The sequence below is a fragment of the Cynocephalus volans genome, chromosome 10 (genome assembly GCF_027409185.1).
Source record: "Cynocephalus volans isolate mCynVol1 chromosome 10, mCynVol1.pri, whole genome shotgun sequence".
NCBI lineage: Eukaryota > Metazoa > Chordata > Mammalia > Dermoptera > Cynocephalidae > Cynocephalus > Cynocephalus volans.
In genome coordinates, this window is record NC_084469.1 from 55,966,336 (window position 1) to 55,982,811 (window position 16,476).

At 45.9% G+C, this 16,476-nt stretch overlaps 1 protein-coding gene across 4 annotated transcripts in view; it reads left to right on the plus strand.

Annotated features, from left to right (window-relative positions):
• The window catches only part of SIPA1L3 (signal induced proliferation associated 1 like 3), a 230,366-nt gene that overhangs the window by 194,716 nt on the left and 19,174 nt on the right, over positions 1 to 16,476 (plus strand). For all 4 annotated transcript variants that reach the window (XR_010024615.1, XM_063110753.1, XM_063110754.1 and 1 more), the window contains exon 16: positions 7,223 to 7,444. Coding sequence is in view for 3 of the 4 variants with exons in the window: in XM_063110753.1 (XP_062966823.1) it covers positions 7,223 to 7,444 (222 nt within the window). In the remaining variant the exon portion in view is untranslated. The remainder of the gene's footprint in view (positions 1 to 7,222; positions 7,445 to 16,476) is intronic.

Here is a 16,476-nt window from a genome sequence, read left to right on the forward strand (position 1 = left end):
CTAAATCTCAAGGAATGAGGAAGCCATGCAGAGATCTGTGGGGAAAGGGAGCAGTGCAAAGGTCCTGAGGTAGAAACATTTCTGGTGTTTTTGAGGACTAACTTCCACATGGCTGGAGCTGCAAGAGAATAGAGAAGCTGAGGGCCGAGAGGAGATGGCAGATTGTGTGGGGTCTTGTGGGAGGGCTCTGGGTCTTACCCTAATGAGGTGGAACCACAGAGAGTCCTGAGCAGAAGAGTCCTGATCTGACTCATGTGGTCACAAGATCCCTCTGGCTGGGTGCCGAGGCTGGGGAGGACGGAGGAGAAGGCAGGGAGCCCGGGGCCACTGCGATGAGACAGCTGGGCGGCAGTTGGTAGGGATGGTGAGCAGTGGTTGAATTAGGATCTATTTTGAGAATTTACCCCATATCCTCTCTGCTTCCACTTCTGAAGACCTGTTGCTTCCACTCAGGCCACAGGGCAGAATATGGCCATTCCATAGCTCCTACACTGTAGCATGACAATTCCAGCCACATGTTAGGACTGATTCAACTCTCAAGCCCATGGCAGATGGGAGGGAGAGAAAGGAAGAGTGGTCCAGCACTTTTGACCAGGAGGGGCCTATAGGGGCCCACCTGAGAGGGGTGTGGGTGAGCAGTGTTACCTCCAGGGCCTGTCCTTGACTGCCTGTGTCCAGATCACAGCTCCGCCACTTACCAACTTCGTGACCTTCATCAGGCTCCTTGATTTCTCTGAGGCTCAATTTCCCCACCTATAAAATGGGGCTAATAATAGGCTCTATGGTCTAATGTTGTGAGGATGAACTGAGACCATGAATTTAAAGAATTTAGCACAGGACCTGAGACATAGCTGGGGTTCAAAAGTATCAGCTGCTGCCATGTTTTATTTTCATTTACAGTCATACATAGCTTAACGAGGGGGATACGTTCTGAGAAATGTGTCATTAGGCAATTTTGTCATTGGGCAAACATCATAGAGCACACTTACACAAACCTGGGTGGTATAGCCTACTATACACCTAAGCTATGTGGTTTAGCCGTTATGGTCCTGTGGGACCACAGTCTTATATGTGCTCCGTTGACCAAAACATCATTATGCGGCACATAACTGTATTATGTATTTATAATTATAATTATTGTCATTGAGAGTAACAGGTGGTGGTTAAAAGCATCGTCTGTTAAGCCCGACTGCCTAGGTTTGCATCCTGGCTCTGTCCCCTACCAGCTATGTCATTTGGGCCAAGTTATTTAGTGTCTCTGGGCCTCAGTTTCCCCACCTGAAATATGAGGGTGATGTTTCTGCTGGGGAGGGGGAGTTGGTTGCCAGAGTGACTAATTGAAGTGTTGCCTGTAAGAAAAAGGCCTGGCCACACTCACGGGCTCCCAGCGGTCAGCATTGTCCCTATCACACTGCCACTGCTCTTCCTCTGAAAGCAGGGGCCATAGCTTGATCCCTGTGTGCCTGTTGCCCATCCAGAACCACCCATCAGGCCCCCTTTATGGTCTCTAGGGCCGAACAAACCAAATGCTTTGCACACATTCATATAGCTGGTGTGATTTCTCTACATGGCCTATGGTTTTTCAACTTTTTTTTTTGTAAGCCACAAAACCTTTTGCTCCATCAAAATTGTAAATGCTCCCCTAAGATATAAAACAGATAAACCCATAGCCTCTCTGGTTGAAGGTGGAGGTGGGATGCAGAAACGGATGCCTAGGCTCTTAACCTCTAGATGCAGCACCTCCCATATAACCACAGCTCGGGAGCACATTCTTGGGTCCCTGTGCTGAACACTTTGCACATATCATCCTGTGAGGAAGGTGCTGTTCTTGCCTCATTTCTCAGAGGAGGAAACTGAGGCTGCCTGAGGGGAAGGAACTCAACCTAAGATGACCAGTATGTCACTTGGAGCTAGGATTGGAAACTGGGTCAGGTGAACAGCAAAGCCCACCTTCTCATCTGCTACACTATGCTGCATCATTCAGTTTGACACTGAGGCCTGGGGAGGACACATGGATACACAGGTGCTTCAGAAAGAATGCTCACTCTGTTGAGTGGGAGGTGGGGTCAGAACTCCACCCTGTGCAGCACATCTTGCCCAGTGCCACCAAGAAATGACAGAACATGCCTGGCACCTGGCATGGCTGGTAGTCCATGGGGTGTGTGGAAAAGGTACCTGAGATGGCTGGGTCAAGATGCATGGAGCATTCAGGAGAATTCTTGTTTGTTGAGGCCCTACTGTGCTAGTAGAGATTGAAGACAGGATAGTCATGGGAATGCTTTGGGCTGAAACTGACAAAATCCCAGCTCAATTGGAGAAAGTTTTTTTATTTATTCATTTATAATTTTTTTTAATTGAAAAAAATAATTGTGGGCCGGCCCCATGTCTCACTCGGGAGAGTGCGGCTCTGGGAGCGCCAAGGCCGCGGGTTTGGATCCTATATAGGGCTGGCTGATGCGCTCACTGGCTGAGCGTGGTGCTGATGACACCATGCCGAGGGTTGCGATCCCCTTACTGGTCAAAAAAAAAAAATTGTGTATATTTATGGGGTACATTGTGATGTTTTGATCTATATATACATTATAGAAAGATTTAATCAAGGTAATAAACATATTCATCACCTCAACTTATTTTTTTGTGTGGTAAGAATGTTAAAAGTCTATTCTTTTAGTTATTGAAATATATAATGATGGTTATTAACTGTGGTCACTATACAGTGCAATGGATTACTAAATGTGTTCCTCCAGTCTAACTGAACCTTTGTACTCTATGATCAGCATTCCCTTTCTCTGTCTCCTCTGGAGGAAGTTTATTATCTCACAAGATCCAAGTAGGGAGGGCCCCAGGATTGGGTCATTTATTGACTCCAGGACCCAGGTTCTTTCCCTGTTTTTGTTTTGCCTCCATCGGCCTGCAGGCTGGCTCCCCTTAAAGTCCCAGTCTGACTGTCATTCAACAAGATAGACACACAATGTTCAGTGGAAGAGGAAGTGATATTTTTTTGCAAGTGTTGTTTATTTGTTTAAATGAAGAAATCTTCCCCAGAAGTCACCCAGCAGACAATCCCCACATGCACTCCAGACATCTCACTGGCCAATAGGTCATAGGCTCATCCCAAACCTGTCCCAGATAAGTGGCATTAACCAGTCAGGATCTGCCCCTTGAGCTGGGGTCAATTACCTTCCTCAGGCAAGGGGTAACTAAAATCAGCCTTCATTTACTGGGTGAGGGAGCATTAGGAAAGACAGCCAAAGTGTCTGGCCCAGGAGCTGAAGAGAGGGCAAACCCATCTTGAAAGGGCAATGGATGGAGCTGGCCGGCAAACACAAAGACAAAGGACATTAATCTTTTTCCCTTCCTCTTTTTTTTTTTTGACCGGTAAGGGAATTGCAACCCTCGGCACGGTGTGGTCTGCACCGCGCTCAGCCAGTGAGCGCACCTGCCATCCCTATATAGGATCTGAACCCGTGGCCTCAGCGCTACCAGCACTGCATTCTCCCAAGTGAGCCACGGGGCCGGCCCCCTTCCACTTTTTTTAAAGTCATCTCTTATTTTTTCAGCTCACAAAAATTGAACATGCCTATTGACAATGTAGAGAAATATGTACTATAGAAATTGAGGTTAGGGTTGAAATCAATGGTATATTTACAAACCTTCTACAACCATTACAAGAGAGAGAGGTTCGTATGTACTGACGTGCAGAGATCTCCAGAACATACCATTAAGTGTAAAAACCAGGTGCAGAACAGGCTTATGATATGCTACCATTTATTTTTAAAAGAAATGGTTGGGAAGATATACTTTCTCACACACCAGTGTGCTGGGATCTGCATAGATGCTCTGTCGAAAAAGAAAGGATGGACCATGGTAGCATAGAAGGGAGACTGAGGTATCAGATGTCCACTTCCTTTTTACCTGTGCTATTTATGTGGTTTAATTTGACTTTTATTCTGTACATGTTCCTCATCATTACTACCTCCAGATAAAATCAGTTAGTGTACACTCCTCCAAAGATTTTTCTTCAAATTTGTACCAGCCCAGTTCTTTCAAACATTTTGGCCATTGCCCAAAATAGGAAAGGCATTTTACAGTACAATCCAGCATGGACATCTAGAATTAACTTTGACAAAACCGCTTAACCCTTACTTTGCATGATGTTTCTTTTTTTTCCCCCCTTAATAATGGTCAAGAACCACTAAACAATAATGGTCATGACCCACAGTTGGAAATACACTGTATATTTCCTCTCTGTAAAAAAATAATAACATACTATTTATATATTTATAAAATATATATCCTTAGAAATGTAATATATATATATGTTTGTTTTAAAGATGACTGGTATGGGGATCTTAATCCTTGACTTGGTGTTGTCAGCACCACGCTCTCCCAAGTGAGCTAACCGGCCATCCCTATATAGGGATCCGAACCCATGGCCTTGGTGTTATCAGCACCACACTCTCCCAAGTGAGCCATGGGCTGGCCCCTATATATGTATTTTTTAAAGAAAAAGAAATCATACTTTGCACCATACCTTGTTTCCGTTTACTATAGCTCTGACATCTGCCGTCATCGATAAACAGAAATCTCCCTCCTCATTTGTGCCATTTCCAACTTTACTTGACTACAAATAGTATTGCAGTGACCATTCTCATACATGCCTACATGTTCTTGTGCAGGCTTTGCTATGGCATGGATTTCCAGGAGGCCAAATGTTGGACTGATGCCATTTCTCTTCCAGTTCTCAGCCCAGATGACATTGCCTCCACCAGAAAACACTCTTGATCATTCTTGGTGTTATAAAGCCCATTCCTGGTGTCATATGCTTCAGTGGCTTCTTAGACATCTCCCCACCAATGCATAACCTTTGCCTCATAAATAGACCTTGCTGAATTGTAGAAAGCATATATAGTTCCTTTTTTAATTCAGTCTGACAATCTATGCCTTTTGATCAGAGTGTTTAAACCATTCACATTTAATGTAATTATTGATAACAGGTGGGCTGATGTTCGCTCTTTTGCTGTTTGTTTTCTATATGTCTACTATCTTTCTTGCTCCTGTGTTCTTCCTTTACTGCCTTATTCTATGTTAAATAAATATCATTTAGTGTACCATTTTGATTCTGTTCTTGTTTAACTGGCTTTTTTAGTTATTATACTATGCACTACCAGTGTAATTCAGGTTAATACTAACTTAATTCCAATAAAATATAGGAAATTTCTTCCAGCATAGCCCCATTCCCTTCCCCCTCCTTCATGCTATTTTTGTCATATGTATAACATTCAAATGTTTTATAATCCCAATAATATAGTGTTATAGTTATTGCCTTATATAATCTGCTGTCTTTAAGGAAATCAAGAGAAGAAATAAGAAAGCATAATAAGGCTGGTTGGTTAGCTCAGTTGGGTAGAGCACAGTGTTATAACAACAAGGTCAAGGATTCAAAACCTCATACGAGCCAGCCACCAAAAAAAAAAAAAAAAAAAAGGAAGAAAGCATAATACAGAATCTTTTATTTATTTATTTGTTTAGAGTTTTTTTAGTTTAAGCCACAATTTTACCATCTTGGGACTCTTCATTTCTCCCTGTGAATTAGGAGACCTATGAATTAGGTCACCATCTAGAGTCATTTCTTTCATCTGAGGACTGATTCTTTTATTGGTTCATATTAGGCAGATGTGCTGCTAGCACATTCTGTTTTTGTTTACCTAGGAACATCTTTATGTTGCCTTCATTTTTTAAGAATAGTTTTGCTGGATATAGAATTCTTGGTTAACAGTTTTTTCTTTCAGCTCTTTGAAAATGATAATCTATTCCCTTGTTTCAAATGAGAGGTCAGCAGTTAATTATATTGATGCTATTCTGTATGTAATGAATTCTTTTTCTTGATGCTTTCAAGATTTTTATCTTAGTGTTTGACTTTCATCTGTTTTTCTAGGTGTGAATCTCTATGTATTTATCCTACTAGGGGTTTAAATTTAGAACATTTTCAGCCATTATTTCTTCAGATATGTCTTCTGCTCCTTTCTCTCATCTCCTTCTGAAACTTTTGTTGCATGTATGTTGGTACCTTGATGCTGTCCCAAAGGTTCTGCTCTGGAAGAACTTCCTTATTCACTGAGCTGAGGAGGGGTAGGAGTGGGGATTGGGCCAAAGTGCACAGATTCCTTCTGTTTTTAGCAAAGTTTAGCAATTTTTCAAGCATAAATGCTTCCCAGATTATTGTATGTCTTTGATCAATTTTCAGAGTGCTGAAATGATTATTTATTGTCAGTTTTGTCCTCTTTGGGGAGAGGATTTGTCAGTCTTCTCATTGGGCTATAGTTAAAAGTCCCATCCTTTAATATTGCTAAAATGACTTTCAAAAAGGATTCACTAACTTGTACTCCAAGGGCAGTAATTTTCTCATTGAATCCCTCTTCCTTGAAATGAAATTGGAATTTTATTAAAATTTTTTAAAAGTTGATAGGTCCCCAAGAATTGGTTCTAGTTGATAGCACTAGGTTCACTGTAACATTAATTCAACAAGGATCTGGCATTGGGAATTTGGGGCTGTGGTTTAGATGAGATCAGCTGGAATGGTGTCTGACTTGTAGTAGATGCTTTAAAAATATTTGAATGAATAGGCTACACAACAAGATATATTTTAAGTTAAAAACAAATCACAAGTTAGAGAACAATATATTAGCATGATGATCTCAGTTATGCAAAAACATAATCTTCCCAGCCACCCCCCAAAAAGTCCCCTTTCTCTGATTGTATACACATGTATGTTTCAATGCATAGAAAAAGGTTATGAAGGAAACAGAGCCAACTGTAAACCATGATTCCCTCTAGAGACGGGTGGGCAGGCGGCACCCCCACCTTCAGCTGCATAGACTGTACCAAGGAGACCAATTTTAGATTCCCATAGAGGTACCAAATGTGTGAGAAGGGCGTTCCTGGGATGGGATTGGGGGCTGGCGGTGCAGGCACCTTTCCTTTTTCTCCATATAGGCTTCCCCAAGGTCAAGGTTTGGATCCCGATACCGGCCAGCTGGGAAGAAAAAGAAAGTACAACGATGTAGGCTTCTGTATCGTTGTAATTCTCTACAGCAGTAATATGTTTGTGTCTGGCTCATGTAAATGAACTTTCTTGATTCCCAAGAGTAAATTTCAATGGATCCATTTGCCAAATGTGGGACGGATTTGATTTTTTCTTGCTTTCATTTTTACTTTGCAGTGACATGGGCTCGAGGGCTGGCTACCCTGCTCAGGTTTACAAGACTGCCAGCACAGAGACTCCTCGGCCCTCACAGCTAACCCAGTCCAGCCCCTTCCAGCTCTCTGCCTCCGTCCCCAAGTCCTTCTTCTCCAAGCAGACTGTGCGCAATAAGCATCCAACAGGGTGGAAGAGGACAGATGAGCCCCCGCCACGGCCACTGCCCTTCACTGACCCAAAGAAGTAAGTGCCTGGATGCCCAGTGAGGTGCCCACCAGAGTCAAGCCGGACATCTCTGGGCAGGAAGAGGGTGATGCCTCTGTGGCTCATTGAAAAGATGACTGTGTGCCAGTCTCCACACAGGGGATACAGCTGTGAACAAAACAGACAAAGATCTCCGCTCTCAGGGAGCTGTCATTCCAGTTGTTGAGGTGACAGACACATAGGGTAAATAAGAAAAGCATGTGGTACATTAGATGGTGCATGGCACTGTGTGGTACCTGGGCAAAGAATGTTCCAGGCAGAGGGAATAGCAGTGGCAAAGACCCTGAGGCAGAGGCGTGCTTAGCATGTGAGAGAAAGGCCAAAGTGGCCAGAACAGTGTGAGCAAGGGGGAGGGTGGTGGGACATGAGGTCAGAGAGGTGATGGGGACAGATCGTGGAGGGTCTTGTGAACCATGTAAGGGCTTTGGTATCTGTTCTAAGTGAAGCAGAGCCACAGGAAGGTGTGGAGCAGATGAGGGACACAACCTAAATTGGGCATTCACAGGGTCACTGTGGCTATGTGCGGGGAACAGTCTGCAAGGAGAAGGGAGGAGCTGCTGCCATGGTCCAGGCAGGAGATGAGGGGCTGGTACAGGGTGGTCATCATAGAGAGTGAGAAGGGGGCAGATTGGGGAAAGATGATCTGAAATGGGAGCAGACAGGGCTGCTGGCAGGGTGGATGTGTTGTGAGAGAAAGAAGTTGAAGATGCCACCACATCTTGAAGCCTGAGAATAGGTGTGCCTTGAGCTGAGCTGGGCCCGAGTGAGGAGCAGCCTTGGGGGAAGCTTTGGAACTCCGTTCTGGATGTGCTGCATTTGAGATGCCCTTAAGACCTCCAGGCAGACATGGAGGAGGCTGCTGGATGAGAAGCCTGGGGTTATTGGAGAGGTCAGACCGGAGAGCGAAATCTGGATGTTGTCAGCATAAGGCCATGAGGCTGGGGGTGTGGACAGAGAGGAGGAGAGGTTTAGGGCTAAGCCTGAGACCCCTCAGTGTTTAGTGAATAAGAGGAAGAGCCAGCAAAGGAGGCTGACCAGGTGCAGCCAGGGAGCAGGAGGAGCCCGGCAAATATGGGGTCCCGGGAACCCAGGGTACTGGACCGTGAGGGGTCAGGTCAGATGAGCCCGAGAACTGAGCAGAGGGTTGAGCCTCATGGAGGTCACTTGAGGGTTCAGGAGTGAAGGGTAAGACAGGATTGAGGCAGCTGTGTGAGCAGCCCATTCGAGGTGTGTTGCTGTAAAGTGAGAGAGAGAGGGAAGGGGTATACAGCTAAGAGAGTTTTCGTTTTCTAATTGGAGGGTATGCTCTCTAACATTCATTGAGCGCTCACCATATACCAGGCTCAGTGCTAAGTTCTTTTCTGTGAATTAATTTACTGAATCCTCACAACAGCTCCATGAGGTGGACCTTTTCTTCCCATTTCACAGATGACATAACTGAGGCCCAGGGTTACACAACTGGTAAGGGATGGAGCTTGGATCAGAGCTCAGGAATCCTGATCCAAGGGTCATGTTCTGTTGAGTGAGTGGGGCTCCGCCCTCCATCCTGTTCTTTGCAATGTCTTCTTTCATAACTTGGCTGGGGGCATTCAAATTTGTGGTTGACACAGAGCTTGGAGGAGAGAGACATCAGGATACAGAAACAGGGTCCCTGGAGCTGTCGGCTGGTGAGCATGCTGAACTCACCCTGAGAATCCAGTTCATGTGCCTCACTGATAGTCAGAAGGCTTCTGAAAACTAGATTCTGATCATTTGTTCTCCTGCTTCAGACCTCCAGCTGCTTCCCCCTGCCCCCAGGATTAATGATGAAGGCTCACATATTTTGCCACAGGCACTAGCACACCATATTCTTTGCCCACACTCCTGCCCAGAGCCTGTGGTCTGCCGTCTCGCCTCTCTGCTCTCGTTTCCTCCCAATCTCCCCCTCCCTCACTGTTCCAGCCATGCTGACTTCTTCTGCTCCTCAAACTTGCCACATACAAGCCTACATCAGGGCTTTTGCACTGGCTCTTTCAACTGCCTAGAATGCTTTTCCTCCCGATCTTCTCCAGGAGGGCTTCATGAGGGCTCGATCTAATACTACCTCCTCAGGCCCTCCCAGCCTTAGGTAGCCCCCGCCGTAATTCTGTGTCACTTTACTCTCTTCCACTGCCTGTTTCCCCCACAGCAAAGCAACTTCCTCTCTGTTGCCCCTACTGAACTGAGAGCTCTGGGAGGGCAGAGATACCCTGAGCCCCATGCAAGCCTGGCACCTAGTAAGTCTTGGTTACAGTGCACTTATGACCTGCCTGGCACACTGTGGATGTTCAGTCAGTGAATATACAAGCTATGGATCTTGTCTGAGTATCACTACAACTCCAATAAGTAGATGCTCTAAGGCCCCCCTTTTCAATGTGGCTGCAGGGTGAGGCCGTGCTGAACCCCATTCTGCTCCTCCATGATCCACAGCTCCTCTGGTGGCCCTTCCCCTGTGTGTGCTGCTCCCTCTGCCTGGAATCCCCCACCCCACCCCGGGCTCACTCCTACGCAACTATGTTAGTTTGCTAGGGCTGCCATAACAAAGTACTGACTGAGCAGCCTAAACAGAAATGTTGTCTGAGATCAGAAGTCTGAGATCAAGGCACCAGCTGGGTGGTTCCTTCTGGAGCTATGAGGGAGAATCTGTCCCATGCCTATCTCCTAGTGTCTGGTGGTTTGCTGGCTATCTTTGGTGTTCCCTGGCATGCAGATACATCGTCCAAATCTCTGCCTTTATCTTCACATGGCCTTCTCCCTGTGCATATGTCTCTGTATGCACATTTCCCCTTTTTGCAAGGACACATGTTGTATTGGATTAGGGTGCAACCTAATGGCCTCTTTTTAACTTGATTACCTCTGTAAAGATCTTATTACCAAATAAGGTCACATTTGGAGATAATGGGAGTTAGGACTTCAACATATCTTTTAGGGAGACATAATTCAACCCATAACACCACCCCTTAGATTTCAACACAGACAAGCTCTGTCAACCCCCACATGGCTCTGCCCTCATGCAGACCCCAGTGCTGCTTCCCTTCCACGGCATCTGTGCGGGGCAGATCAACAGTCATTCCCAGGGCCAGCCCATGGCTCATGTGGGAGAGTGTGGTGCTGATAACACTAGGGCCACGGGTTCAGATCCCTATATAGGGATGGCCGGTTACCTCACTTGAGAGAGTGTGGTGCTGACAACACCAAGTCAAGGGTTAAGATCCCCTTACCGGTCATCCTTTAAAAAAAAAAAAAAAAAAAGTCGGGCCGAGCCTGTGGCGCACTCGGGAGAGTGCGGCGCTGGGAGCGCGGCAACGCTCCCGCCGCGGGTTCGGATCCTATATAGGAATGACCGGTGCACTCACTGGCTGAGTGCCGGTCACAAAAAAAAAAAAAAAAAAAAAGACAAAAAAAATAAAAATAAAAAAAATTTTTTAAAAAAGTCATTCTCATAATGACTTGCTTCCTCTCTGTTGCCCCCACTAGACTGAGAGCTCTGGGAGGGCAGAGACACCCTAAGCCCCATGCAGGCCCAGCACCTAGTAAACACTCAGAAAATATACCTGGATATATGAACAACCTGAAACAAACAACCACCCCCCTTTTTCCCAATGATAAGATCCAAGGATAGATTTTTACGTGTGTGTGTTTATATAAACATATGTATACTAAATGTATAAAATATTTGGGGACACAAATGACAGATATATGGATCCTTATAATATTTATTAATTTCGTTACAGATATATTTCCTAAATCACATATGTAAAATATTAACTTAGAATTATTGCATCTGTTCATGTACTTCCCTTTCATGAAGCTGTTTTATTCAGAGTCTCCCTGAGCACTTTGGAGATGGTGTCTTTGTCATTGTTAGAGGCAAGTTTGAATCATGTAGCTTAGTTTTCCAGAAAACATCATTTTCTTTGTAGCTAAATTGAGACTAAAGGTGGTAGGTTTTCTAAATCTGTGTACAATGCTGTCAGTGAAATTTTTATCCCAAGGCACAAGAACTCATTTGTATAACTTATTTACCTAGGTTTATCAATACCTACTCTGCCGAGCACTGTTTAAGCCCTTTAGCTACATTAGTGAACTTAATCCTCACCACAGAACAATGAGGTGTAGGGACTTTGCACCCTGTTTTCTAGATGAGAAAAATCGAGGTACAGAACAGTTGAGTCACTTGCCTAAATTCACTCGGTTAGCTGAGGTTTAATCACTGCAGATACCATGATTATTGGTTTCATAATTTGTCCCTATAAGGTCACCACATATTATGACATATTATGAGCTCATTCCCCCAGGAATAATTACCAAATCTGTCTGCCAAATTTCTTTGCCTTCTTCTTCATTGTCCCTGGTCAAGGGCCTCTGGGGTATCCAAAACCAGCTTTGACAGAGGCTGTACGTCCCCTGGAGGGATGATAAGGGCTGCAGCCAACAGGGAGTGCCGCCTGCGCCACCTTTCAGCCAGGCGGCTCCTCACAGACCCTGTCCCATTAATTCTCTGGCAGCTCCACAAGGATCTTTTTCTTATCCGCATTTCTGGATGAAGAAACTGAGGCACAGTTAGGAGGAGTACCTTGCCCAAGGTCTCCCTACTAGAAGAGGCAGAGCCAGGATTTAAATCCCATAAGAGAACTGGCAGAGTGTCTCATCATGCAAGAAATTTAAGTGAGGAGGACTCACGTCCAAGGCAATGGCTCGAATTTTCTGAGGAATGATTTCTTGGAGGAAACAGTCTCCCTTCTATTCGCAGGTGTGCTCTAGTTGTTGAACGAGAGACAGAGTGAGCTAGTGAAGGATGGAGAATCTGTGTGTTGCAGCGACCAAGGGCATCTGCTACAGAAGGGCCCTCATGCTGGCACTGGGGGCCCAGAAACTTGTTTTGCCTACTCTGTGCTGGGACTCTTAAGTCACCGGCCTGCCTTCTCCCAGCCCCTGGAGGGCGGAACAGCATGGGGATTGGGCAGGAATCCCTTCTCTTACCTGCTCACCTCCTCCTCAACCCCTCAGATCCCATCTCTTTAAAGTGGGACACAGTGGTCCCTACCTCCAGGGTAGTTGTAAAGATTTACTGGATTAATCCGTGTGGGGCCCCTGGCACTGAATTCATGCTTCACAGGGGTTAGCAGGTGCAGGCCCAGTTAGGCAGCTGGGTTGCCTAGCTGACTAGATGGGGGAGGCCAGGCTGGTGCCCAGAGGAGCAGGAGTTGTAATCATCTGCCCTCCACCCACAGCAGCCCTCAGCCATCCTCGGCAACTCCTCCCCAACAGGCTGGCCTGAGTGAAGGGCTGGTACGGCCCCTGCAGGCAAGTGGCTCCTTGACCACAGGGCTGGCACAGCCAAGACTGGGCCTCTGTTCTTCCACAGAATGACTGCACTGACAAACAGTTTATTTCTGAGCGTTAAATGGGTCAGCGACACCACATAGCATTGTTGCAAGGTGCATGTTTTTAAGCCCCACTGGCCTTTGTCTTCAGGGACCTGGGGCCCGGAGAGGAGACGGCAGGCCCTTGGGAACAGTTTCTGCCATCACCTTAAGGCCTGCCACATAGTAGTTAGAAGGGAAAGCCCCTGCTCACAGTCAAAGACCCAGTCCCCAAGCAGCCTCACTCATAAAGAGGGACAACACCATTCATGTAAGACCATTAAGGGGATGAGAAGTGAAGGGCAGCCCAGGGCCTGGGAGAAAGTGGGTGTTCAGGAGGTGAGAGCTTTGTTGCTGCTGCCATTACCACACCTGCCAGTACCACACCTGCCAGTAAAAGCATGATCCCGTGAGTCCAACTACCTTGGTTCACATGTGTCAGAACCTCTCAGGGTATCGGTGCCCTCACTAGTAAAGTGAGGGTGACATTAGAACATGCCTCTCAAGGTGGCTACCAGGAGTGAATACAGTGACACATGAAATGCACTGGCCATCGAGGAAAGACCATGTCCCCAGAGGCTGCACGTTGAGCCCTGCTTTCATCACGAGCAAATCATGGGGTGGCACAGAGCATCAGGCAGATGTGGGGGTTCTAAGTGTCCCCAACTTACTGTGCCTCAGTTTCCCCAGCCACAAAAGGGGAAGACAGGAGTGCCTGCATCACAGAGGTGTTGTGAGGGCTCAGTGAGCTCATGGGCCTAGCGCTCAGTCATTGGCTGGACTAATGGGCCCTGGTATCTAGCAGTTATCACTTGACATTCAGGCTCCCTCCTTCCTCAGGTTTAGGGGCCCCTGGGTCCATCTCTGTGCAGCCAAGGAAGGAACAGGAAAGGCCTCTCCAGATCCCCATAACCCCCTAACACACATACACACAGCAGGGTTATCCCCCACCTTTCCCCACTGGCCTCTCCCAGCCATCTTTCCAAGAAAATCTGCCTGCTGTGCAGACCTGGCGAGTGTCTTGCCTGCCACGTTGGCAGAACCCCCAGCTCAGCCAAGCCTACAGCAGTGCTAATTAGCTCAGTTAACCCTGTCCCGAGAGAGCCACCCCAGTTGCAGGCCAGAGCTCTGAGTCCGCTGGGATCAGGCCCAGCCAGGCTTGACCCACTGGTTGCCTTCCACTTCTGGCCTGCCTGCCACAGGGAAAAGAAGTTGCTGTTGTCTGGGTCCCAACTATAGAGCCTTCTTCATAATTTCTCTTTCTTTCCTTTTCTAATGTAAGTAGTTTAATTTCACACATGGTAAAATCCAAATTTAGAAAATATGCACAAATCAGATACTTGGTCCAGTACTGTCAGTGAGAACCTTGAGGATGTTCTCTTCATAGATGTTTTGAAAGGTAAAACATGCACAGGGTAAAATCCAAATAGTACAAAAGCGTTTGCAGTGAAAAATAAGCCTCTCTCCCTTCGCTGGCCCCCAGCCATCCAGCTCCCTCCGCAGAAGCAACCATGGTTTCATTTCTTGTGCGTGCTTCCATACATGTTCCAAACATGACCAAGCACATGTGATTGTGTGTGTGTCCCTTGCACCCCTTTTTATTTATTGACGTGGTCACCTCCTGTGTGTGCACTCTGCCTTTCTCACTTGCTGTTTTCTCTTCAAAGCTCTTGGCAGTGATTCCCTATGAGTGCATAGAAAGTGACCTCATTCTTGTTAACAGAGAGTAGCCCACTTTATCCTCAAGGGTCATTAGCTTTTGACAGTCATCAAGACCAGAGATCTGGACAAAAAGGAAAAAGATCAGAGATGTATAAGCCCTGTTTGTTTTAGGGTTTTTAACTTGGAACTAATGCCTTTTTAAATTATTGCATAGAATTTGCAAGTTAGAAAGTACATTCGAAAAATCCTAACTGAAGAAAGAGAGTAAAAGCAAAAATGACCAATTTGACGCTCCAAATTAGTAGTTTCAGGCCTACTAGTAGTATCAAGCCATGGAGGCTACAGTAGATGAGGTTCAGATTTGAGGGTCAGAAGAGAAGGTGTTAGCATGATTTCTTCCTATGAGCCAGGCTTCCACTGTAGAATTAGGTATGCCTCATTGCTCCAGCCGTTCTGCCTAGAGTGCCCTCCCCAGCATTCCCTGTGGCTGGCAGCTTCTCATCCTTCCGGCTAAGCTCAAATGTCACCTCCTCAGAGAGGCCTCCCCTGACCAGTCAACCTACTGGTGGCTCCCTTCCGGCCCAAGTGCTCTCTATTGTGCAGTCCTGTGCGACCTCTTCACCACGTTCATTTCATGATGTCCTGGGAGATGGGAAGGTGATTTTAGCAAATGAATACAAATAAAACACAGCAGGGAAGGAATATTTGTTTTCTTCTGGCTTAATTTTTTAAAATATTTGAACACTATTTTTGGTTTTATAAAAGTCATTTAAGCTGGCCGGTTAGCTCAGTTAGTGACATCATGGTGCCAATGGCACTGAAGTCCAGGGTTCAATCCCTGTATTGGCTAGCAATAAAAAAAAAATTTTTTTTAATCACTTAAATTTATCAAAGGGAGGGAGGAAGAAAAGAAGGTAGGTAGGTTGGAAGGAAGGTTGGTTGCATGTGATACACATTCACAACTGCTTGTGAGTGCCTACAGTGTGGCAGGCCCTGTCCCGACACTGGACATAAAGTGCAGAAGACTGCAGTGAGGTGGGCGGAGTGGAGCAGCGAACACAAGTACATAAGCCGGATCATCGCTGGATGAACACAAGAGGTCGCGCAGGACTGCGTGATAGAGAGCACCTGGGCCAGGAGGGAGCCACCAGTAGGTTGAGTTGTCAGGGGAGGCCTCTCTGAGGAGGCGACATTTGAGCTTAGCCAGAAGGATGAGAAACTGCCAGCCACAGGGAATGCTGGGGGGTCACTCTAGACAGAATGGCCAGTGCAAAGGCCCTGAGGCAGGAATGTGCCTAGTGTTCAAGGGATGTTGAGAGGCCTGTGTGGGAGAAGATGACAGCAGAGAGGGGATGGGGTGCATTGTGTCAGACTTCATGGGCTGTGGTGAAGAATGTTTCAGTAAACTTCAGCGTACCAAACTAAGCTGCATGTGAGTTTTGTTTTCTAAAATTGATTTCACATTCCACGTAGCAACTCCTTTTTTCACATGACATAACTAGGAGAATCTCTTTCCATCCCGTGTGGATCGGCCCCACTTCTCTGGATGGTATTAGTACAGTCAGCCTTTAGTATCCGCGGGTTCTGCATCCCCAGATTCAGCCAGCTGTGGATCAAAAATATTTGGGGAAAATAAGTAAATAAATAATTCCTCTAAAATAATAGCAATACATCAATAAAAAATAATACAATTTTTAAAATGCATTATGAGGATGCTTCAAAAACTTTGTAGAAAAATGGAGCTAAAAGATATGAATCTTCCCATAAATGTTTTGAAGACCCCTCATATAACAGCTATTTACGTAGCATTAACATTGTATTAGGTATCATAAGTAATCTAGAGATGATTGAAAGCAGATGGGACGATGTGCATAGGCTGTATGCAAATACTATGCTAATTATATCAGGGACATGAGCATCAAAGGATTTTGGTATCTTCAGGGGTCCTGGGACCAATCCTCCACA